This window comes from Juglans regia, chromosome 7 (assembly GCF_001411555.2).
Source record: "Juglans regia cultivar Chandler chromosome 7, Walnut 2.0, whole genome shotgun sequence".
Taxonomy (NCBI): Eukaryota; Viridiplantae; Streptophyta; class Magnoliopsida; order Fagales; family Juglandaceae; genus Juglans; species Juglans regia.
In genome coordinates this window covers 48,209,840-48,234,572 of record NC_049907.1, presented here as the reverse complement: position 1 = coordinate 48,234,572, position 24,733 = coordinate 48,209,840, and the positions used below count along the sequence as shown (strand labels likewise).

The 24,733-nt window shown below is 35.5% G+C and overlaps 3 protein-coding genes across 4 annotated transcripts; 2 read left to right on the top strand and 1 right to left on the bottom strand.

Annotated features, from left to right (window-relative positions):
- Positions 1-503: 503 nt before the first annotated feature.
- LOC109007366 lies at positions 504-3,589 on the bottom strand. The gene is given in 4 exon segments (XM_018987021.2): positions 504-955; positions 1,525-1,714; positions 1,955-2,921; positions 2,923-3,589. Coding segments are annotated over 4 exon segments (1,944 nt in total). The 5' UTR covers positions 3,582-3,589; the 3' UTR covers positions 504-827.
- A 6,492-nt stretch (positions 3,590-10,081) lies between these two features.
- LOC109007360 (arginase 1, mitochondrial) lies at positions 10,082-16,979 on the top strand. Of its 2 annotated transcripts, none has more exons than XM_035691906.1 (7): positions 10,082-10,297; positions 12,050-12,192; positions 13,493-13,652; positions 14,173-14,306; positions 15,038-15,247; positions 15,627-15,737; positions 16,514-16,979. In XM_035691906.1, the coding sequence occupies exons 2-7, from the start codon at positions 12,052-12,054 to the stop codon at positions 16,772-16,774; spliced, it is 1,017 nt and encodes a 338-aa protein (XP_035547799.1). In that variant the 5' UTR covers positions 10,082-10,297; positions 12,050-12,051; the 3' UTR covers positions 16,775-16,979. The 2 variants fall into 2 exon arrangements, with proteins under 2 accessions (XP_035547799.1, XP_035547800.1); XM_035691907.1 differs by having other exon boundaries at positions 10,122-10,302.
- A 1,598-nt stretch (positions 16,980-18,577) lies between these two features.
- Positions 18,578-24,408, top strand: LOC109007361 (probable tRNA N6-adenosine threonylcarbamoyltransferase, mitochondrial). The gene is made up of 13 exons (XM_018987009.2): positions 18,578-18,916; positions 19,028-19,072; positions 19,351-19,425; positions 19,665-19,761; positions 20,275-20,365; positions 20,591-20,640; positions 21,131-21,321; positions 21,410-21,495; positions 22,333-22,408; positions 22,538-22,621; positions 22,720-22,834; positions 23,475-23,563; positions 23,953-24,408. The coding sequence occupies exons 1-13, from the start codon at positions 18,635-18,637 to the stop codon at positions 24,085-24,087; spliced, it is 1,416 nt and encodes a 471-aa protein (XP_018842554.2). The 5' UTR covers positions 18,578-18,634; the 3' UTR covers positions 24,088-24,408.
- Positions 24,409-24,733: the final 325 nt, after the last annotated feature.

Below are 24,733 nucleotides of genomic sequence, written 5' to 3'. Positions count from 1 at the left end.
GTTATCAGAACCATTTATGATTTTCTTTTCCCACCACGCGAAAATGCTTGGGTGTCTCAAGACCGAGCGTGATCTTGCGGGCCCCGATGGTCAAATTAGTCTAATTTCAGATTTCTCACCCGTTGGCTCCTCCATTGACAACATCAAGATAGCCATCCCAAACACTGGGTAAAGTGGCATTTGCCTCTCCATCTGTTCCATACCTTTTCGATCACTTTCCTGCAACTGGTTAAACAATTTAGACATGAAATCTGAGATTTCCAAGAACGTTTGATGAATTTTGATAGCCCATGCGGCCATTTGAACCTTGAATCGAGTTTGTGAAAAGTTGAAAACCAACTCCTCCGTCCACCACTAGGTGTTGCTTTAACCTGCATTATCATATCACGTTCCTCTCATGTATAACTCGAGTTGCATTCTGCGTGTAAACCACAAATTCCATAACTGAATCCATAAATAGTCAGAATTGTATTTCAAATTGTCAGTCAGAGTGGGAATCTGGATGACATTGGCAACATGATGTAGTATATTATGAATATTATTATCAAGTTTTGAACTGAGTAGAAATGGGAAGGATACAGCCGGATTAGACTTTACATCAAATACCATGCAGCTAAAACCATTCGAATAACAGACACAATTTACAGTAATGTTAAGGTGTTAACCAATAACCACAGGCAAGGTCTCATACAAAAACCCAAGCCAAATGGAGAGTTACCTATCAAAGTAAAAACTCTTTGATGTGCATATTTGTACTATGTATCAATTATAAGGGTGAGTCCACAGAAGTCTTGAATATTATCCGAGCATAAATAAAACCCTGCAAACTATGCATCAATTGTAGGGCCTGGATATGCTGGTAGGCTCATAATCCGCTTGTCCAGGACAGGGCCTCCTACAGTGAAATGATATAGACTCTGAAAGTTTGATCCTTTCAACCCAAGGATTTTATGCACTGCAAAACAACATAAAAAGAAAATTTTTCATGATTACACTTCTTGGACATGTAATTTGTCAAGACTAGCATGACAGTTTCAGAGACAACATTAGAACATCTTTGAGATCTTTTAAATTTTGAATCATCTGTGTGATATTAGCTTTTAACACACATTAATGTTGAGATAAATCCCGCCAGGGAGTTGGAAAAATGTTCATCTTTTATACTTATCAAAAAATAATGTTCATCTTTTATAAATGTAATATCACATAAAAGATCGAACAGGCTCATTGTTTATGTTGAAAGATGTTAGGCTTTCAGATAGATCTTCCTCTTTCATAAACAATGCCAGATGCTTCTATCTAGGGATATCGCCAAGGTTCTTGATTTTTGAATAAACCAAAGAAGCTACATATTGATGTTCTAGGCATAACTTAGTATTGGCTTTGGACCTTTGGTATAACTCAGTCTAGATGCAGAACATTTATCTGTTTTCTGCATGAACTCTGTGCAGATTCATTACTATGAACGGTTGCAACCAGATTCCAAATCCTGTGCCACAATACCATTGAGGAAAAAGAACTTACCAGGATCATCAAAGTAACAACCAATTCCAGTTGCAGAGATGCCAACTGCATGTGATTCAAGGTACAACACCTGCCCAAGAACTCCAGTTTCCCAAAACAATCGAGGGTACATCCAAGCGTTTTTGTCCCGCAAAGTAGAGTCAAACCGAGCCACCATACCAAGGCTAAAGCAGCCATGACTAGCAATGTCCTGCACATAGGTGCAACAATTTTAAGCCACCAGCAAACATGCCAAAAGGCAAATCTCATTGTCAAGCAAGCGTTCATTAAGAAACAGGTTTATTCTTCATATTGACTCCCTACGGGTATTATTATTAATATATATATATATATATATATGTCCATTTACGAATTATATAGTGCAGTCTCTGAGCATTTCTACCAAGATATGAAACTTTCAACATGAGAAAACCATTTAAATGAGACACACCTGATGGCACGAGACCTGTTTTGCGAGTGTGTCATACAAAGATCTCTCAAGTTCATACAGAGGGAGATTATGAGGGCACCCCTCTGGTTTCACCCAAGCGAAATTAGAACTCGTAGATTTCTTAAGCTCGTCAAAATGGTCCTCGTTCCTCACCAAGAAATACAACCCCTTGGGTAACCCTGCCACCCTATGAACAAACAAAACGGCATGCACCTCAGCATCCCATGGAAGAGCCCGGAATGGCAAAGCTAACTCTCTCCTTTGCTTCTCTCCATTTGCACAGCCCGAAGGAAGGCAATGTAACAGTATCTTATAGAATGTATCTCTTTGAATTACTGTAACTCTATCCATGTCAACCGCACTTCTACGCTTCCTTGCAACTTCCCTAACCGTTAAACCTTTATAAGAACCTTCACTTGAATCTCCACAACTCTCAAATGGATCAATCGCAACCCTATCTCCCATTGTTAATGGTTTTTTCACCGCCTCAGCGGTTCGGTATATTATATCCCAACACACATGCTCTTCACTAAGGGAATTGGGCTTCCCCTTCCACTCCAATTTAGAGAACTCCAAAATCGAAGAACTCAACTCTTTATAATTCACATCAAATTCTTGACCGATTCCGTTAGGAAAAACTAGGAGCAAGCAATCTGGGTGCTCGAATTCAATCTCCCGAAACTTACCTCTGACGGGCTTAGAGGGGTATTTGAATTCTGGGAAACATTCAAGCCCCATGACCTTCTTCAGTTCCTGGTATCCCAGTCCATCTAGAAGCTTCACATCCCAGCCGAGGCCCGCCGCAGCCATCGCCACCGCGGCGATAGCGTGGCCAATATCGTGATTGCAATACCGAAAAGCGCGCTCACCATACTTCCAGGCCTCGCGCCAGAAAATGGAGGAAAGGCCAATAAGAAACGAGTTCTCGGGAAAGAATTTGGGGAAGAAGCCCGATGGAATTTCGTCCGAGCTCCAAAGAATGCTCTTTGGGAGCATAATGCGCAACGAAAGGTGAGCTGGACAGGGAATCGATTGGCGGGGAAATTATATATGCTTCGGTTGGGTGCAAATTTCCGCTACTGGGATTGACTCGGAGGGACCAAGTGGAGTATCCAGTGGTTTTCCAAGCGGAGAGAGCAAGGGAGTCGTAGAATAATTGGGAAATGGTGGAATGGGAAATGGGTTTTGGAGGAGGGAGAGAGAGGAATATAGAGGAGTAGAGAGGGGAATCGGAGGGTGATGGTTTATAGGTTTGGTTTGGGTTTTGGGGTTCGGTCTTGGTGGGGAAGTGAAGAAGGGGAAGGAGAGGAGCAGAGAGATAGCGCCGAAAAGGGTTGGGTTGGTTGGCCCAGTCCAGGCCATGGGGACCTCGGGCATACCTGTCGTAGGAGTGCTTGGTCTGCTGGTGGTATTTGAGCACCTGAGAGAGATTTTCTTGGTGTAGGTCTTCTTTGGAAGTGTCAATGGCCTTGGAAGAAGAAGAAGAAGAAGAAGAAGAAGAAGAAAAGGACATGGTTGTGGGGATAACAGTTTCTCCAGGGAGTATGGAGGTTGAAGGAAGGAAGGGGAAGCCCTGAGATTTCAGAGAGAGAGAGAACCTCCTGGCGCTAGAAGGAACCAGAGGCATCTCTGGTGATCAACTACCTTGCGTATGGGATCAGTATAAAATAAAAGAATAATGTAGTGTAAAAATAAAAAATAAAAAATTATTATTATTATTATTTTATAATTAAGAAAATTATTTATTAATATATTGATATTTTATTATTTTATTATTTTTTAAATATATTTAAAAAATACTTATAATTAAAAAATATATATAATTTACATTAAAAACACACTAAATAAATAAATTGAAAAAATATAGTAGCACTACCCGAATAAAATTATAAATTCATTAAAATATCACGTCATCGTTAATGAGGATCTACTATGTATCATTTAAAAATTAAAAATTATTTTAATACTATAAATTAATAAATTAATTAAAAAAAACTGCAAGATCAGTTCCAAGAAGGAGCCACACGTACTTTGTAATCTTTTGATAATCTAAAATATAATATATCCTTACTCGGATTTTTTCCATTATCTAAATAATCTTAAAATAGAAAAAAAGCAATATGTGGAAAGATTTATATGCATGAGTTATATTACGTACGTATTAAAATATATAAGTATTATATAATTATTTTAAAAAAATATATATTTCATTATTAAAAAATTTTTTTTTTTTTGTGAGTCGTATATTTATTCAATTTTTTAAAAATGATTGTGCAGTATTTATACATTCACAACTACAACTATTATTTCTTTATATATATATAAAAAAATATGGACGAAATCACCCTTGCACACACCCACCTACTTGGCATACCACACATATATCGAAACGGCGCATTTTGTGTTGAGATTTAAAATCGAGACTTGCACTAAACCAAAAGGAACTCATGGTGAGGCAACTGGAGATCTTTCTCAGTGATGGCACAATAAAAATATCACACAAACATTCAAATTTTGCACATTTTAAGATTTTAGTGTTAGCTCTTTGGTCGTGGCCATGAACAGGCCATGACCATTTCTCACAGAGAATCATTCGTAGGAACAGGTCTCAAGCTCTCCTTTTTCTTGTGAGTTCTTGAAGTAGTCCACAACTTCTCTCCAAATCTCCACCACGTTTATAAAGCAGTTATAACGTTCCCCACGATCAACTGAAGCTATGGAACACTTGACATATAGCCACCGAAATACTTTATGGAACACTTGAAGCTATGGAATGCTTGATGGAAGTTTGGTTATATATACTCCAATTTGGTCTCCAAACTCAATCGTTCAATACCCTTCAGTCTTACACCATTTAAATAGAGTGAGTAGAATTTTGGAAGTGCCAAAATGAAGAAAGAAACAATGAGAGAGTATAAGTAAGCATCAATGGCCGGAGGTACGATTTATTGGGCATTTCAATTTCTTATTCTTTTATGTGTTTAATTCTGCATTTAGAATCGTTTATAAGCTTTCATTTAGTGTGGCCTACATATATGGAAAGCAGACCAACTGATGTCAATGGGAGTTTAGACATATCAGAGATCATACATATTGATATATGTAGTCTAGACATGGATTCACATGGTCTCTTTTATAGATGATTACTGATAATATATGTATCTCTACATGTTTCATAATAAGAACGAAGCATTAGATGCCTTCAATATCTTTAAGTTTGAAGTTGATAAACAATGCGGCAAACAAATTAAGATCGTGAGATCAGATAAATATGAAGAATATTATGATAGATACACAGATGATGGACAAGCACCTGTGTCATTTGTAAAATTTATTCAAGAGCATGAGATTGTTGTCCAATACACCATGTCTAGTTCACCGGACCAGAATGGTGTAGTAGAAAGAAGAAATCGAACATTATTGGACATGGTGTAGAGTATGCTAAGCAGCTCCAATCTTCCTAAATCCTTATAGCTGAAGCACTTAAGACGACAGTGTATATATTAAACTGAGTTCTAACCAAAATTATTCCTAAAACGCCATTTGAATTATGGAAATGTTGGAAACTGAGTTTGCAACATATGCGTGTTTTGGGATATCCGTTTGAAGTAAGAATTTATAATCTACAAGAGAATAAGCTGGACCTAATGATTATTATTGGGTATTTTATTGGATATGCTAAAAGCTCTAAATGTTATAGATTCTATTATCCATCTCATAGCACTAGAATTGTAGAATCAATAAATGCAAAATTTCTTGAAAATGACTTGATTAATGAGAGCGATCACCAGGAACATAATTTTACGAGAATGATCATTCAGAATCTCAACCTTTCACTTCAAGTGATAGATTGATTATTGTTCACAATACCCCTCAAGTATAAATTGGTGTTGAATAACCAATCGTTAAAGTTTCACAAGCGGCTGACAACATTCCAGTAGATCGAGCAGTTCAAGAGTTGCCAATAACTTTTGAACAACAAGTTGAACCACATATTTCTCAGGAAGATGATTGTACAACATTAAGAATATATATTAGATCAAAGAAAACAACAATCCTGATGATTATGTTGTGTATCTGCAATAATCTTATTACAATATTGGAGTCGAAAATGATCCCGAATCATTTTCACAAGTCATGAGTTGCAAAGAATCAGAATTATAGTACACTGTCATGAAGGAAAAGATGAATTCTATGAAGAGTAACGAAATTTGTGATCTTATTGAGTTGCCTAATGGTGTAAAATTCATTGGATGTAAATGGATCTTCAAGACAAAAAAAGACCCATTGGACTATATGAAGAGATACAAGGCAAGACTCGTTGCTAAATGATTCACTCATAAATAAGGAATTATTACACATAGACTTTCTCTCACGTATCTAATAAATATTTATTGCGCATTATTTTGGGAATTAGTAGCCCATTTTAATTTGGAATTATAACAAATGGATGTGAAAACAATATTTTTCAATGGAGATATAGACGATGAGGTTTACATGAAACAACTTGGAGGATTCCCCTCTAGTGATGGTGAACAATTGGTTTGCAAGGTCAATAAATTCATATATGGTTTAAAACAAGTATCTCACCAATGATATTTGAAATTTCATAATATAATTTATTTATTCGAGTTTATAGAAAATATTATGGATCAATATATATACCAGAAGGTTAGTGAGAGTAAAATATGTTTTCTTGTTTTATATGTGGATGATATTTGCTAACAACTAATGATAAATGTTTGCTGCATGAGGTGAAACAATTCCTCTATAAAAATTTTGATATGAAGGATTTGGGTGAGACATATTATGTCATTGGCATTAAGATCCATAGAAACAGATTTTGAGGCATATTGGGCATGTCTTATGAAATTCATATTAATAAAGTTTTAAAGAGATTTCAAATGAATGATTGCTTGCCAAGTGTAACTCTCATTGTGAAGGGTGAATACTCAATCTGAACCAATGCCCGAAGAATGACTTTGAAATGGAACAAATGAAGAATAGTCCATATGTTTCTACTGTCGAAAGCCTAATGTATGCTCAGGTCTGCACAAGACCTGAAATTGCATTTGTTGTGGGAATGTTGGGCCAAAATCAGAGTGATCCAGGGTTAGACCAATTGAGAGTTGCAAAGAGAGTTATGAGGTACATTCAAATGACCAAAAACTACATGCTTATGTATAGAACGAACGAACAATCTATAAGTAATTGACTATTCAGATTCAAATTTTGTTAGCTATGTTGATTCACGCAAATCAACATCATGATATATTTTTATGATGGCCGGTGGAATTGTATCATGGATGAGTGCCAAGTATACCTTGACTGCCACTTCCAATATGGAAGCCGAGTTTGTCTCTTGTTTTGATATTACTTCACATGGTATATGGCTTCAGAGTTTCATTTATGAACTTAAAATTATGAATTATATCTCTGGGTAATTGAGAATGTATTGTGATAATTCAGTTGCTGTTTTTATGGCTAAGAACAACAAAAGTGAGAGTCGAAGTAAACATATCAACATTAAGTATTTAGCCGCAAGAGAACATGTTAAAGAAAAGAAAGTGCTCATAAAGCACGTCAGCACTGAGTTGGTGATCACTGATCTTTTGACTAAGGGCATGCCACCGTTGAAATTTAAGAATCATATAGTTAATATGAGACTTTGTTCCTTGGTTCTATTATGTAGTTCTTCATTATATGGAAAATGTTATTTTAATGAAATTTTTAATTATTGTGATGTTTTTCTCATATTTATGTGTACCTTAATTTAATTTTGAAAGAATTCATCTATGTAGGATTAAGAATAAACATATGGTTGATTAATTAAGAAATTGTTGCCACATAAATTCTAATATTTAAGAAATAAATACATAGTAATACATGGAAGGTAATACTCGTCATTAGAGGACTTATCGCCATGATTCATGTATTTATTACTTAATACAGATTATCGATGGGTTTAAGATTAGATTAGAAGTATAGGCCAAGTGAGAGAATGTTAGCTCTCTGTCGTGGCCATGAACATGCTCATGACTGTTTCTCATGAAGAACCGTTCGTAGGAACGGGTCTCAAGCTCCTATTTTTGTTAGGAGCTCTTGAAGTGGTCTACAACTTCCCTTCGAGTCTCCACCACGTTCATAGAGCAGTTGGAACGTTCCCTATGATCAACTGAAGTTATGAAACACTTGACACATAGCCACCAAAAGCTTGATGGAAGCTTGGCTATAAATACTATGGTTTTGTCCCAAAACTCAATCGCTCAATCTCCTTCAATCTTACATCATCTAAATAGAGTGAGTAGAGTTTTGAAACTGCCAAAACGAAGAGAGAAACAATGAGAGAGTGTGAGTAAGCACCAATGGTTGGAGGTACGATTTATTTGGCACTTTAGTTTTCGATTATTTTAAGTGTTTAATTCCGCATTTAGAATCGCTAATAAGCTTTCATTTAGTCGTTCTAAAATGTGCTACTGAAAAATAATTTGATCCTCATCTCTCTTGTCTGCAAAGAGATTTCATCATAAGAAATTAAGGAACTGCAGACACCTAGCATACACAAAAAAAGTCATGGTAAACAACAAACAATCATGCATGCTATCTCAAGTTTAATTATTCATAAAGGAAAAATACATCACCCAAAATATTATGATTATTGATTTCCAATGTGTGCTGCACGTTGAGGTTTATAGCAGAGAGCCAATATTCCTCAGAGAAAAGCTTTAGGGCATAACAAGTATTGTCCTATAAGAGTTTTTAGCTAAGCAAATCAAGAAAAATGAGGGTTCGAGGCCAGTAATAGAGGAAATAGGAAGCTATCAATTGCGGAGAAGGAATTCCAACAAACCCCAAGGATTTGTTGATATTTCAATTCCTATTTATGAGGAAGGAAAGAGCCAAGCTCATATAGAGATAGTAGGTATTCATGATCAATAAATACCAATCACTTGCATGTGATTTTGATTCCAATATTGTATTTTTATTTTATAGGTAACGAGAAATGATTTAAGCTCTTAGATCTTACCAACAATATCATCTTAGCCACTGGAGATGGCGCATCTCTTTCCACGCAACTGCCTCTGGGTAATGGATAGTTACCTAGAGCCAACTCTTTCCCCCACACCCTAATAGGTAATTGATGGTTATATTGTAATAAAAAATTATATTTATCATCCTCTACAACACATAAATATATGATTTGTTATTTTTATCATTTTATTTAAACACATACATATTGATGTGTAAATATATGTATTTAAATAGAAGAATAAAAATGATAAATCATATATTATTGTGTTGTGTGAAGATGATTGATAAGTAGTATTTCTCTTATTCTAAAATGATTAAAAAGGGAGTAGTAAAAAAAGAGCATCAAGCATGGTTCGGAAGGAAAAATATAAAATTTGCAGGAAATAATCGTATTGGGTCAGAGATTTTATGGGTCCAACTTGAGTAAAACTGCTAGAAAACCAATTTCTGGCCCATATGGAAAACTTGGGTCAGAGCCATTGTGGGTCAATGTTGGGGGACCATCTGAACATGAGAAAACTAATAAAAGCCCAAATGGATAAACGCATGGAAGACCAAAAATTAGGCCCACAAAAAGATGGAGACTATGAATTTGGACGTACATTGGTTGTTGTTTTATTGGAACCAAGGTGGTGGATGTACTCGACGACGCGAAAAGCAGTCAGAAGAGCATGTGCGCTGGTTTCAACTTCTTGGACTTTTGTTTGGATTTTGGGAAACGTCGTCCCCGTGACCATTCGCTCATGCTGACTCCGCACCTCAAAATGTTCTGAACAGCTTCATTAATAATTATTGTCATTCTCCACGCCCGCCCGCCCACCCACCCACTGTCACCACCCCCGCCCTTTTTCTTTAGGTTAATCTACATAACTACCCTTTGCTCGAAAATTATTAAATATACCAAGCTAATTATTCCCGTCCCTTCTGGTTGTTTTTTATTTTAAAACTAATTTCTTATTTTTTTATTTTTTATTTTTAAAAATATTCGAGAAAAAGTAGTATTAAATACAATTAAACCTTGCCAGCTGGATAAAATGGCTGTTATTGTTTTCTTTCCAGTTTATCAGCAAAAACAAGGACAAACTCGTCTTTTTATTTTTGTCACGATGTAGTGCCCAAATATCCTTTCAAATCTAAGAGCAGTAACGTACGGTCTTGGCTCGAACCTGCAAAAAGCTGCATGGCTGTTTCTTCCTTTTAAATGCAAGCTCCGAACCCTAATTTCCTCTACCACCTCAACTTTAGTCGTTTCCCTTTGGACTCGGCCACTGGCCCTCTTACTCTCACTTGCCCTCACTCCCAAGCACCAAGGTAAGGTACAAGATGCTATTGCTCTTTTTTATTCAGCTTGTAAATTTTCAAGTCTGTCTGGATAGTTGGAAAATCTCGGAGGAATTGCATGTGTTGCCTTGGCTTTTGATAAAGAATGAACCTAACCTCACTTAAGAAACAATTTCTTTTATAGGTCACTTAAAAGAAACAATTATTATCTACTAGACAGATTTACTGTAATTTGAGATTAGCCGTCGGCGAAGCTATAGTTTTAGTCTGTTTTTTTCGGGTACAGTTGTTGTTAGATGTTTGAAATTACTGAGGTGGTTGGAGATATAGATGATATTTTTAAATGCCAAAAAAAGTGGGAGAGAATTTTTTTAATTCATTTCCCCGAAGAATCTCATGTCATTTGCTTTGTGATTTACAGTTTCCCCCCCTCTGGAAGGTTGAAATATTAACATAAATGCACTTCGACATAAACTGCTTAATTGATCTATTTACCAAACTATGGATTGGAAAACTTTTTTCGGGCATTACCAGGTTGCACAGAGCCCTGTTAACATGCCTTGTCGTCTAGACTTGTAACGTCTTTTCTGGGGTCTGCTAGATAATTTGTGCCTGTTAATATTAATGAATCCGACAATGATAGTTTTGAATTGTTTCGCCACATGACACAATACCTTCATCTATGTACTTCTACTGGCTCTGAAAAAGTTTATTAATGAACAACATATTTAGTTTTTCTATTATTAGTTCTTGGTTCAATCGTGGTACTTCTATCCAAGTAACTTGCAATATCAAGTCAGGCTGTCCTTTGACATGTTTTACAAGAAACTTAGTGCCAATTAGATCCTTTTTCTACACAACTTTAGAGTCCTTTTGTATTTGTGGTGATTTTGTTTTTGTTTTTGTTTTTGCTGTATAAGGCCCGTTAGGATACTTAGAATATCTCAATATATATGTGAATAGTAGTTAAATGATTTGAATTAAGATGTTTTATTGGGTTTTGAAAAATGAGAGAAAAATTGAATAAAATTATTATAAAGTTAAAAAAAATTGTTTGAATATTATTTTTTAATATAATTTTTGTTTTGAAATTTGAAAAATTTGTATTGTTTTTTATGTCTTTTTTAGAAATTTGGAAAATTTGTAATGATTAGGTAATGATTAGATGAAAAATTTGAAGATTTGAAATTGAAAAAATGTTTTGTGTTTAGTGATGTTTGAGAAGGAAATATCTGAGAATAGTTGTGTTGCCAAACGGATCCTTATCTTGTTCTTTAGCAAGAATGAAGTTAGTATAACTTAACAAATGCTATTTCCATAGTATATTCAGGTTCATCAACTTGTTATCGGTTCAACAATTTTTTTGCTTTGGTCTGTGTGTGAATCAGAAGAAAAATGGATGGTTTGGACATTGAGTTGAGATGAGAAATCGAATCTCATCTCAACACTCAACATAAACACTTTTTAATTTTTAACTTTTTTATTTAATCATTACTTAATCATTACAATTTTCCTAAATTTCCAAACAAAACACAAAAAACAATTCAATTTTTTCAAATCTCAAAACAAAAATAATATTAAAAATTTATATTCTAACAATATTTTAATTTGATAATATTGTATTAAACTTATTCTTTATCCTTTCTCAAAACCCTATAAAACATCTTTTCACTACTATTCACAGATTTTTCATATTCTCATCTCAACGTCAAACAAGACCTAAGTGTTTTTTTGTTTAATTATTTTTTGATAAGTGTTTTTTGTTTAATAATTGTTTTACAGACATGTCAACCATAGGGCGGAGAGGAATTCATTACTTGCATAAACTAAATTCTGCAAATGTATCTGCCGCTTTACTAGAAAAGGGCCAAAATCGTGTTATTGATGCTTCCCTTACACTTATTCGTGAGAGGGCGAAGCTTAAGGTATATCTTGATTTTTGTTAAGGGGACTTTTATATTGTCATTGCAGACTTTGTCAATACATTGTTTTGTGTAATTTTATATCATAATTGTATATAAGATGATCTAAATTTGGATTTGCAAAAAGGAACAGTATATAAAGCCTGATATTGATTGAAGGGAGTTATGGAGTATGTGAGAGATCTGATGATTAAAGTGGATAAGGGGCTGGACTTAGTCGTGGGTTTTGGCGGTGGGCCGAGCATGGATGAGGGAGGTCGGGGGGTAGATCCTTCGGGTTTGACAAGTGTGCTAGCAAAGGGCGTTTCAACGCCGTCACAGATAGGGTCGTTGGACATTGGCATCTTTGTCCATGCCAGTGTCACTATGCCTCCTGAGGGAGCTGTAGGACCTCAATTACCACATGCAAATGGGGTTGGTACTTCTGTCCAGGGTTCATCCTTAGTTGAAGACGGGGGACCCTCGAGGGTCTCGAATATTTTGGAAGAAACAGTGAAACCTCTTTTGGAAGATGCAAACGGGGTTACAAAAGGTAGTGCTTCCCCTTCTTGTGTTACGGAGGGAACAGTAGGGCCAGACAAAGCGACACGACAAGGATCGTTGGGGGGTGGTGCAAAGTTAAGCAATGTTTGTGGAGGGGAGGAACCTGTAATGGTGGCAGAAACAATGGACACTAGTGGTTTGTCGTTGGTGCCTCATGTGGGGGAAGGTTTGGAATCGGGAGCGCAGTTGGGTACGGTGGCTTGAGATAATGCCGTTCTCTTGGTTTCTATCCCTCTGTTAAACGATATAGCGGGTTCACCATCAGATTGGGTCCTGAATAAAGTTAACGGACTTAAGCAAATCTTAGGGCTTTCATACGGAGAACAGAGAGAATATGAAGATCAATTTAAAGCTCTACTCACTGCGATTGAGGCGAGTCACGCGCTTGAAACCAAATCACAGTTTAAGAAAAGCAGAGAGTTAAAGCGTCTTCTATGTTCAATCAACTACGATGCTAATGGAGGTAGCTCAAATAAAGGGAGGGTATTGTGAAGACGATCTCGTTGTGGGATGTTCGGGTAGAGGATTAGTTTTATGGAAACAAGGAGTTGGAGTTGGGGTTGGGGTTGGGGAGGTGTGTCCAATTCGGGCTTGGTGTATTTTGGGTAGGTTTCATGGGATTTTTAGGTCATTAGTGGCTCTCTTGTATGGGCTAGGTGTTTTCTTGTATACGTCCAGTGTACTTGGTTACTCCTATTGATTTATATATATAATATTTTTACTTATCAAAAAAATAAAGCTTGATATTGGTTTTCTACAGGGAGAGCTTGTTCGTGCTTTAGGAGGTGCTGTTGCATCAGCATCTCTTCTTGGAGTACCTCTAGGACATAACTCATCATTTCTTCAGGGGCCTGCATTTGCACCTCCTCGCATACGAGAGGCCATCTGGTGTGATAGCACAAACTCAACAACTGAAGAAGGTATCTGCAGTAGTTTGCCTCTGGACTAACAATTTGGAAATCCTACTTGAGTAATTGACTACCGTATGTCTGCATCATGCATATATCCTGCATGAGGCTGATAGACATTAATTGAACTATTTGCATTGTTTGAAGTTGTGATTTGTGTTCATACGGGATCTCTAAATCACAGGATGGGACCAAGATCTTCTCGTATAACATTGGAGCTCTGAACATTTATTTGTAAGATAAGATTGATGGTCGCTTGTAATGTCTGATCATTCAGTTATATTTAGAAGCATGCACTAAAGTAAAACCCAAGTGAACCCTAAAATTATGCCTCAGTCAGTAGGCAGAAGCACCATGTGATTCACCTTTTTCCTCCTCTTTGTATCCTTGGGATACTTCTATGGATGAGTAGGACCACTAAAAGCTGGCTGAAATATTTGCAAATTAATGTTTGTGAATGCTTTTCTGCTTGGTTTATAATTTGGTGCAAGAGTACACATATTCACAGTGAGATTGATACTGGGAAATGCAGGGAAAGAATTAAATGACCCACGGGTGCTAACTGATGTCGGCGATGTCCCCGTTCAAGAAATTCGAGATTGTGGCATCGATGATGACAGATTGATGAATGTCATAAGTGAGTCTGTCAAGCTAGTTATGGAAGAGGTGTGCTGTCCTTTCTATAAGATTCTACCTCCATCTAAGAGATTCAATTAAATATTTATCTTCAATTTTCACTCCTAGGCCTTAGGTGTTTATAATGGTTATTCTTTTTTCCTCAAACCTATCTGAAAATTATTTGTCTTCAACCAAAAGACCTCTCTCTCTTTTACTTATGTAATAAATATCCTGGGGATTCTGGGCAATTGTTCTCAGAGAAAATCTTTTGAAGTCCAAGCAAAAACATATCGGTCAGACTAATCTTGGCTCTAACTGATTTTCGAATTGAACTGAGCTAAATGCCTGGAAAATTCTGAATTGAAGAGTTATCAGACAGCTTAGTAATGATAAGAATATGTTGGTGCCAAAAGTTCTGATTTCTTTTCCAATGCCTTTGGAACAAATGGCATCTCCTTCCCACATAAAAGAGAAGTGGAGTGTGAAGGCTTGTATTTTTTTCTTGTATGGCTTACTAAATTGGATTCACCTATCTAAAATAAAAAAATAATGAATAGAGGCGAGCTAAAATGATAATCAGCATGATATGGTGCTCGTTTTACAATTCTTGCTTTGACCAAATAGCTCTGTTCCCTTGAAAGCTTCTCTGATTAAGTCTGTTTTATGATAGTGTTTGGCATAGATCTTACTGTCCAGTCAATATATGTTGCCAACTGGTAGCTTCCTTTTGGTTTGAATCGGTGAACTCCAGTCTTTATGCTATTTCCATGTTCTTTCAGGAGCCCCTGCGCCCATTAGTTTTAGGTGGTGACCATTCAATATCTTTTCCCGTTATCAGAGCAGTATCTGAGAAGCTCGGGGGTCCTGTTGATATTCTTCATCTAGATGCTCATCCGGATATCTATGATGCCTTTGAAGGAAACAAATATTCACATGCTTCTTCTTTTGCCCGAATTATGGAGGGTGGTTATGCTCGACGGCTTTTGCAGGTAAACTTTGCTCATTATGTTACAAAAGTAGACTTGTATCCTCAGCTACTTTATATTGACGCAAATAATCAGATGACTGGCTAATTTAATGTGACATCCTGACGTTTGAAAGTCATGACTCATAACTATCTTGCACCTTAGCGCATGGATTTTAATTTTGAGCCTAGAGGCATATTGACCTTGTCTCAATTCACTTGTTTAGCTCTGCAAAGTTTACTGCTATGGTAGCTGACTTGCATATGCACTTCAGCTTTTTCTCTCTATCTTCTTTATTAAACCAGCCACGTTTGTTATGGCTTATGTAAGAAAAGTTCCTCAAATGTAAGTAATCAACCTGATTCGACATAGGGAGTAATGAAATTGAATGTTGACTTCTCAGGCTGGCATTAGATCAATAACGGCTGAAGGGCGTGAGCAAGGCAAAAGATTTGGAGTGGAGCAATTTGAAATGAGAACCTTTTCAAAAGATCGCCACTTTTTGGAAAACCTGGTCTCTCTCTCTCTCATGTTTGTTTTTGTCCTTTTCTCCTCATTTGACTGAAGATATATATAGATATATTAATTTGTGAAATGCATAAAAATCTGTAACTTAACAATGTAGATATATGCTTCACAGAAAATTTAGGAACTTTTCCTTGCAGCAGTCATAATAATACCATATAGGTGTCGTGCTATACTGCTGTGTATGTGACCTATCAGTTTACATTCAGCTATGAGCTCAAGAGTGCATAACATGATAACAGGGACAGTACTAATATATAGCCAATATTGGGTCGGTGCTAGTCAATTAAAAATCCTATTAACTCCACAAAGTCTTAACCACTACATGAATCCTGTTAGAGCCTTGAATTGTATAATATGAATCTACTTTGATGCTGTTGGAGATGCTTCTGATCATTGGTGAATTGAATTTCACAAGGGATGGCAAAATACTGAAACAGTTTCTAGAAATCAATAACTAATTTTGTTTTTTGAAAAAAGTTGATAGAAAGCAATAACCACATGCATTTGTTATCTAAAAAGTTGGTACGTCAAATCTCATGTTAACTTTTTCCATTTTTTTCCCAAACAGCCTCCCTTCCTTCCAGGTTGGACCTTTTTAATTTTTTCCCTCCTTTGTGTGTGTGTGATATACTTCTCAATCCAAGTTCAGAATATATGATGATATTTTTGGTCTTTAACAGGTTCACATGGTACCAATAAGATAATTATGTGCTGTAAATTGAATGTATTCTTCATTTCAATTGCTTAATATTTCTTTGACAGAAACTAGGAGAAGGTGTAAAAGGAGTGTATGTGTCAATAGATGTGGATAGTCTTGATCCGGCATTTGCTCCCGGAGTGTCACATATTGAGCCAGGAGGTCTCTCATTCCGCGATGTTCTCAACATTCTCCACAATCTCCAGGGTAATGTTGTTGGTGGAGATGTGGTTGAATTGAACCCGCAGCGTGATACCGTTGACGGCATGACTGCAATGGTAGCTGCCAAGCTAGTGAGAGAACTTGCCGCGAAGATATCAAAATGAGAAATCATGTGTCTTCCTGTCAATGGTAGCTTCCAGCATACCAAACGTTTCTTCATCCTTTGGTTTCAGAAAAAAAGGATTGGAACGACTATTTTGCTAATTTCTTTGTCTGGGTTTGCATCAAAACTAGAAGTGAACAAGAACAATGTTTCTTTCGATAATATGGGTTCAGTCCATTTGCCAAAATTGATTTGCGTTAAAATAATGATTAGCCTCTTGGTAAGACATTCTGCAAAATCCGTATGTACTATAGGTTAATTAATTTTTTGTCCCTTAAACGAGATTATATTAAATATGTACTATAACTTGAGCCGAAAAGAACAAGTTTTAACATTTAAATCTGAATCAACGGCCCAGGTGGGATCATAATTTATTAAATTTTAATAGTTTCTTGACTTAGAAGGGGTGGGGGCGCTTGTTAGATCATACCCCAGGTGTTGTATCAACACAAAAATCGACTTTGACATGTACGAAAATCCAAGGGAAAATAAAGAACGAAAAGAAAAGGGAAAAGCTTTTACGGGGCAATTCGACACGGTGCCCATTTTAACGTTTAAAATAGCAAATATAGGGATAGATATAAGAGCAGTATTAATGGATCAGTCAAATGTCAAAAAAATAGATATTGATAGCTATTAGGATAAAATTCAGCCTATATTGAATTAGTTAAATTTCATCTCAATAATAGTTTAGCTACAGTGACTTTTAAAATTATTTATAAACGTGGAGGTAACTATAGCTACATCAAATCCATATTTTTTATAATTTTTTTTATCTTTCTTTCTTTCTCACAACTGTCACTTCCCTCTCAATAAACCAGAAAGTTATTCCTCAATGTGGAGTTGTAACATTACTGTAGGGTTTACTAATATGATAAAATAAAATAAATGAATAATTAAGAAAATATGGTAAAGTAAAATAAAATAATAATTAAAATAAAGATTTTTTAATTATATAATAAATAAATAGATAATTTAATGTGAATATTTGATATGAATAGTCAAAACTAAATTCATCTTATATTATTTTATTATTATATAATAAAAAAAATAACTATTCCAATGTAAAAACTTATGTAAATGAAATAACTAAAAGTTAAATTCATCTTACATTCATCAAAAGTGTCATTTAATTTTGGCTAATTCATTGAGGATGCTCTAATACGGTAAACACCAAAATTATTTTCAAATTTACTAATTACTGTAGATATACCAAATATATATTTTATCATTTATTTTTCTTTATTGTTTCTCTCATCAATTACTTTTTCCTTTTTTCTTTTTGGGGCTTTGTATATCTGACTTTTTTGTTATTTAAAAATTACAATTAAAAAAATATAACTTTGTAATCTATAATTTAATTAGAATATAATTATTAATTAACATATAATAATAGATAAAAATATGATAAAATAAAATAAATTAATAATTAAAAAATTAAATATTTTTTTAATTATTAATTATTTATTACTACATAGTAAATAAATGAATAATTTAATATGAAAATTTGATGTGAATAATCAAAATTAAATTCATTTTATATTATTTTATTATCATATAATGAAAAAGAAAAATTATAGACGAAAGCTTCACACTCTTGCGTATTATTTAAAAATATATGATTTTATTTTTTTATTATTATATTTTTAAGTGGTGTATAGAATATAAATTTCTGCATAGCACGATTTAATTAAAAAATAATTATTTTAATGTAAAGATTTATGATAACGAAATTGTCAAAAGTAAAATTTTTTTCACATTTATAAAAAATGTTATTTAACATTCGCTAATCATTGAGGATGCGATTGTCTGTGCGCTCCACAAAAATCTCTCTCTCTCTCTCTCTCTCTCTCTGGGGGAAATGGCAGCTTCTTCAACGCTTTCCCGCCTAAACCTCGTACCCAGACCATCGCTTACCTATGCACTAACCACTCTCAGAGCCCTAAAACCCCGTTGTAGGCAACAATCCAGACCCCAATGGGCACCTCTCAGTTCCTCGTCCAACTCCTTCTCAGCCCATCTTTCGACTCCCAAAAATCCCAACCCGAGCTCCCCGAAACCCCACCCCAAAATCCCAGGACCAGACGACGATTTACTTGTTCTCGGCATTGAAACCAGCTGCGACGACACCGCCGCAGCCGTTGTAAGTAACCCAAATTTTGCTTCTTTTATTGTGGCTTTGTAATGGGCATTTTACTGTTTTTGGCTTTGTGGTGTCTTTACAATGGGTTGTGGTTTTTTTCGGGTGTTTTAGGTGAGGAGCAGTGGCGAGATTCTCAGCCAAGTAGTGTCCTCCCAGGTATAGCGTTTCATCTTTATCAGATTTAATTACATAAGAATTTTATTTGTTCGCTGTAGAATTGGATTTATATTTTTGTTTTGCCGAATCGATTGTGCTAGTAGCATCTTCGAGTATTTTTTTATTCTTTATCTATTTCTTGGAATGGCCAAGGCCCAAAATTCTCTCTAAATTTATTGTTATATTGAGATTTTCTCAAGATTATTGGTTTTTCGAATATGACTCAAGTTGTGTATTGTCTGTGTCATTATCTAATTTTAAGTCTTAATTACATCAAGGCAGATCTGCTTGCTCGATATGGAGGTGTTGCTCCTAAAATGGCAGAAGAAGCACACTTGCAAGTAATTGATAAGGTGTCTCATCTGCATAACATCTTTTCCTTATAGTACGAATCTCTTGCATGCCAGATGCTGATACTTTTGTCCATGTCATACTAAATATTTAAAAAAAGAACTCAGTTTCATGCTGCATTGCTGTGAGTCAGTCACAGTGAAAGTACTGCTGTAAAAAAAAATATTCAGATTCTTGGAACCTAGGTTAAATAAATGTGTTAATGATGGTGTTGGCCTAAGTTTGGGATTATTAATTGCAGGTTGTGCAAGAAACACTTGATAAAGCTAATGTAAGTGAGACGGATCTATCAGCTGTTGCTGTTACTATTGGTCCTGGTTTAAGCCTTTGCCTTCGTGGTAATTTGAGTGATATCTCTCTGTGTATGTTAGTTCCCCCAAGAATTGTCTCTCACGTTAGATGCCATATAGTTGGGTACTGGCATCATCCTCTAATTCTGAGGTGTAGAATGTCTTTATGCTAAAATCTGCTTGATGGTATAGTAAGTGTGAATCTCACTAGAAAAGGAAGACTTATGTTAAAAATCTTAGATTAATTGAAAAAGATATCCAGTATTTAAGTTGAGTATTTGATGGTAGAAATTTTATATTTTTTTTCCCAACTTTATGTTCAATCTTGGCCCACACATGGGATTTGGTTAGAGATTCTCATGCTCAATACACTGGCACAGACCAATGAAGGAATTACAGATGAGTGGAAATTGTAGTGGAAATTGTTGTAGGTCCCTGTTTGAAGTAATGGTTGGTGTTGCAAATTTTACAGTAGCTGCTTGAGAATAATCTGCAGAATTTTGAGACAACTGCAGAATTTCTGTTGGTTGCTTAGAGTTATTTTGTGAAATTGCAATGTAGTTGGTGTGCGAAAAGCTCGGAAGACTGCCGGTAGCTTTAATTTACCAATAATTGGTGTACATCACATGGAGGCTCATGCTCTAGTGGCCAGGTAATAGAGTAACATCTTGACAATTCAGAATATGTTAACCTTTTTGTAGGTTAGTGTGAACATGTTACATTTTAAAATACAACTTAGTTGCTATCTATTGTTGCATTTTTTAAAAGAAAAAAGGCTGATGTGTGTGTACTTTTATATGCACTCAGTATTTTTATATGCACTCATGAATGCAAGATAGCTTGCTTTCTGCATCTGAATTGGTCTTCTCTTTTCTAGGTTAATCGAAAGAAATCTGCAATTTCCTTTCATGGCCCTGCTTATTTCAGGTTAGAATTTGTACTTCTTTCCTATTTTGGATGTGTATTAACAAGTCTCTTATATATCTAAAATATAAATGATTTGAATGCTCATGATGTGCTTCATATGAAGCCAGCTTAAGTTCATGCACTAGGAAGAATTGAGTTGTGAGCAAATTTGGCACTGCCAGACATCATGTATAAGGTCTATATGTTCCAGGACAAACCGTGATGCTTCAAAAAGGAGTACCAACATTTTAGGTGAATGTGAAAGGCGCAATTTCCTATAAACCAGAAGGAAGGGCAAACATTTCATTCTAGACACCTCAGTTTCTAAAATAAAGAATATTTGCAAAGAAAAAGAATGATTAAAAAATAATTCAGCTGGAGCATTGTTGTGATAATCCTTCATTCTTTTAACTGTTGAAATGGTTTTGCCCTCGTTGGCTTCCTTGATCCCCATGGTTTCTTGCGTGAAGAAATCTATATTAATTGTTGTATGCACTTCTCTATTTTTTAGGAGGACACAACCTACTTATCCTTGCTAGAGATCTTGGTCAATACGTACAACTTGGGACCACAATAGATGATGCAATTGGTGAGGCATATGACAAAACAGCAAAATGGCTTGGTCTTGATATGAGGAGGAGTGGTGGGCCAGCTATAGAGGAGCTTGCTCATGAAGGTGATGCAGAATCAATCAAATTCTCAGTACGTAATTTTAGGACTACTTTGTCCCTTCATTATAATCATTTTTGGCAGAATGTGTGTCCTGATTTGCACTATTTTATCTTTTTAGATTCCAATGAAACAACATAAAGATTGCAACTTCTCCTATGCTGGTCTGAAGACTCAAGTGAGGCTTGCAATTGAATCCAAGCATATGTATGTAAAATGTGTTGAAAGAGGCAGAAATGATATTGGAACGCAGTCTTCTTCTTTTTCTGCTTGATGAATTCTATTTGGTTTATATTCTTCCTCTTGAATTTTTAAGACTGCTGTAATTTTAAATACAAAGGGAGATTTGGAAATTATCAGATGCTCATATTTAGGATAGAAGACGAAGTAGGTAAGGTTGATAACTAAAGCACAAAAACATTTGTAGTTTCCTGCTAAATAAAATTAAGTTGCGCAATTGCTGCCTAATACAGAATTGATTAGATGCAGAAAGTATATAGACAATGCATGAATTCTCATCCGTGCTTGCTCTTTGGTTCTTCCTGAATTATACCAAACTTTTTAGCCCTTTCTCACACTTGAAGCTCTCAAAATATTTCAAATAAAAATTTTCACTGCAGGAATTACATTTAGTATTTAGTTTATGGTCACCCTTGTGTACTTGGGCTATGCCTATTCTTATAATACAATCGTTTACTTACAAAAAAAAATGTATTTAGTTTATGGCCAATGAGTTATGAATTATGGCTGTACTAAATTACTGATAAAAAAAAAAATTATTGCTGTACTAAATTGAGTTTGTTAACAAAGTAATCTAAATACAGGAGTTTAGACTTATAAAAATAAATAAAAATACAGGAGTTTAGACCACAAAGGAGTGGCCTAATTCACATTTTCTCCAGTGTTCTCATGCCATGGTTAATGCATTCACATCACCTCAACCTGCCATGAAGTAAAGAAGTAGGCAAACAGCTGAGTGATTTAAATTTAACATTTTTTCTCTTTCAATCGCTTCACCTAATGATGTGTATGGGCTATTTGCAGCAATGCTGAAATTCCCATTTCTTGTGCAAGTAGCCATGATAGAAGTTCTCGAGCTGATATCGCTGCCTCTTTTCAGGTTAATATAAATAAACTTGGTTTTGGTGAATAAAGCATCCATTACATTTTAATATGTCTCTGTTTTTCTTTTACCTATAAAAAAATGTCCCATGTATTTCTTGATTTGTTTTGAGTTTTTTCCATGCAGCGAGTTGCAGTATTACATCTAGAGGAAAGGTGTGAACGAGCAATTGAATGGGCATTGAATATTGAGCCTTCTATAAAACATTTGGTGAATTGAACTGCATTTTTCAAATCAATTCTACCTCCTGTTAATTTCAATACTAGTAATGGAGGGCCAACATTCATCTTTTAATCTGCCTCATACAGGTTGTCGCTGGAGGTGTTGCATCTAATTTGTATGTTAGGGCTCGACTTGATCAGGTTGTCAAGAAAAACAACTTGCAACTTGTGTGCCCTCCTCCCAACCTTTGTACTGACAATGGTAAGTCATATTTCTGTGTGCTCAGCTTGTGGGTTTGCCACCTCTAATAAAATAAGGACCTTGGCATGTTAACATCGTGTTGGCATGATTGTAATATGCAAAATTGAAAGCATTTTAGTTGGAGCTAGCTAACTGTAGTGATATGAAAGGCACCAGTGGATGTCCTGCTTTTTTTATATTTTAATGAAAAAAAAAAAAATTATAAACCACGGATTTATTGATAAAAAAGTTGTGATGGGACAAATCATATACCTCTCTCAAATTTATTATGTTCTGTTTGGAATGTCATCTTGTTAAATACCTAAAAGTTGTAAAAGACATCATGCATGCATGTGTCCATAAAATATATTTATATGTGTATGAGTTTCTGAACTGCATAAGTTATAACTCTTCATGTACATAGCTCCTACAATCAAATAAATGTTCTATGTTGTGAAATTAATGTCATTTGAGGTTCAATTCTATTATTATATGCAAAATGTTTTCTGCTGTTTGTGTTTTCTTAATTGTACAGAAGTAACTAGATTTTTCTTTTGACAAGAACTTCACTATCTCCCTGTTGTTCCTCACTTCCCTCGCCTAATTATATAAAACAAAAACGGAAGCCACCTGTCTCAACACTTAATTTTCATTTGACTAGGTGTAATGGTAGCTTGGACAGGCATTGAGCACTTACGCATGGGCAGATTTGATCCGCCACCTCCTGCAGATGAACCTGAGGATCTTGTGGTTTGCTTTAAACTTCTAAATAGCTGTGACTAGCTCTCATTTGTTGTGTTCCCCTCTTGTTTTCTTGGATGCCTTTCTTTGGTGTATTGTTTTCAGAAAATAATGAATGCTAAGGCTTGCGATGGTACATAGGATCTATGTTGCAGATATGAAGAATTTTGAAAATGGGTAGTTCATATTTTTCCAATGGTTTAAAGCACGTGGAATTCAATTACTCCAATTGTATATGTTCAAAGACTTCAAATAAATTGTGCAGTGGAGAGTAAACTAACTTAACTGAAATTTGCAGTGACGTGTGCAGTTTATTAATAGCTTCAACTCAAATAGAAGGTAGCACCCTCATTGTTTCTTCAAATAACTGATTTTTGGTTATGTGCTGTATGAATCAGTATGATTTGCGACCAAGGTGGCCTTTGGGGGAGGAATATGCTGAAGGAAGAAGTGAAGCTCGCTCCTTGAGAAGGGCCAGGATGCACCCGTCTCTTACATCAATCATTCAAGCATCACTGCAACAGCAACGGTAGCTTGCATTTCCTCTTTCTGTTCACTCCTCGATACAACTCCATAAGCGGAGCTATATCTTTGGATTAAGCTCTATATATATGTCGTAAGAGCTGGCATGCTGTCACTGAACTGAGCTTATGATGGTGATTAGAGATATCTGACCTATTGCAGTATTAAAATGCACATTTCCATGTATGTGGATGTGGCTCTTGTCCACCATAAATATTGCATACAAGTATCCACTTTATGACTTCTATGAAAATGTAGTATATGTTTAAGTTACATTCGGTGGTTCTTCTGTAGAAAATTATTTAATGATTCCTTTGGACGGTTCAGATTGATCTAATTTTGTACTGCAATCATATTTATGCTTGGAAGAAAGGTTCAAATTTGTCACGATCCGTGTGCTTAGGTGAACATCATATGAGGGCGAGTCAAAGCCGTATTAGGCCTCGACTCAAAAATAAATGGTTCGCAATTACGCGTGCCCGAGAGTGAGTGCTTTACCATGTAGCTAACGTGGCCCTCCACCAAATTCCTCATCCAAACCTCCAATCAACTCAAAAACAATCATGCTTTAACACGTTAACATGACACATTCATAATGATTTCGTAAATCAATCTCTGAATTAAAATTTATTTAAAATATGTAATAAAAAATGATAA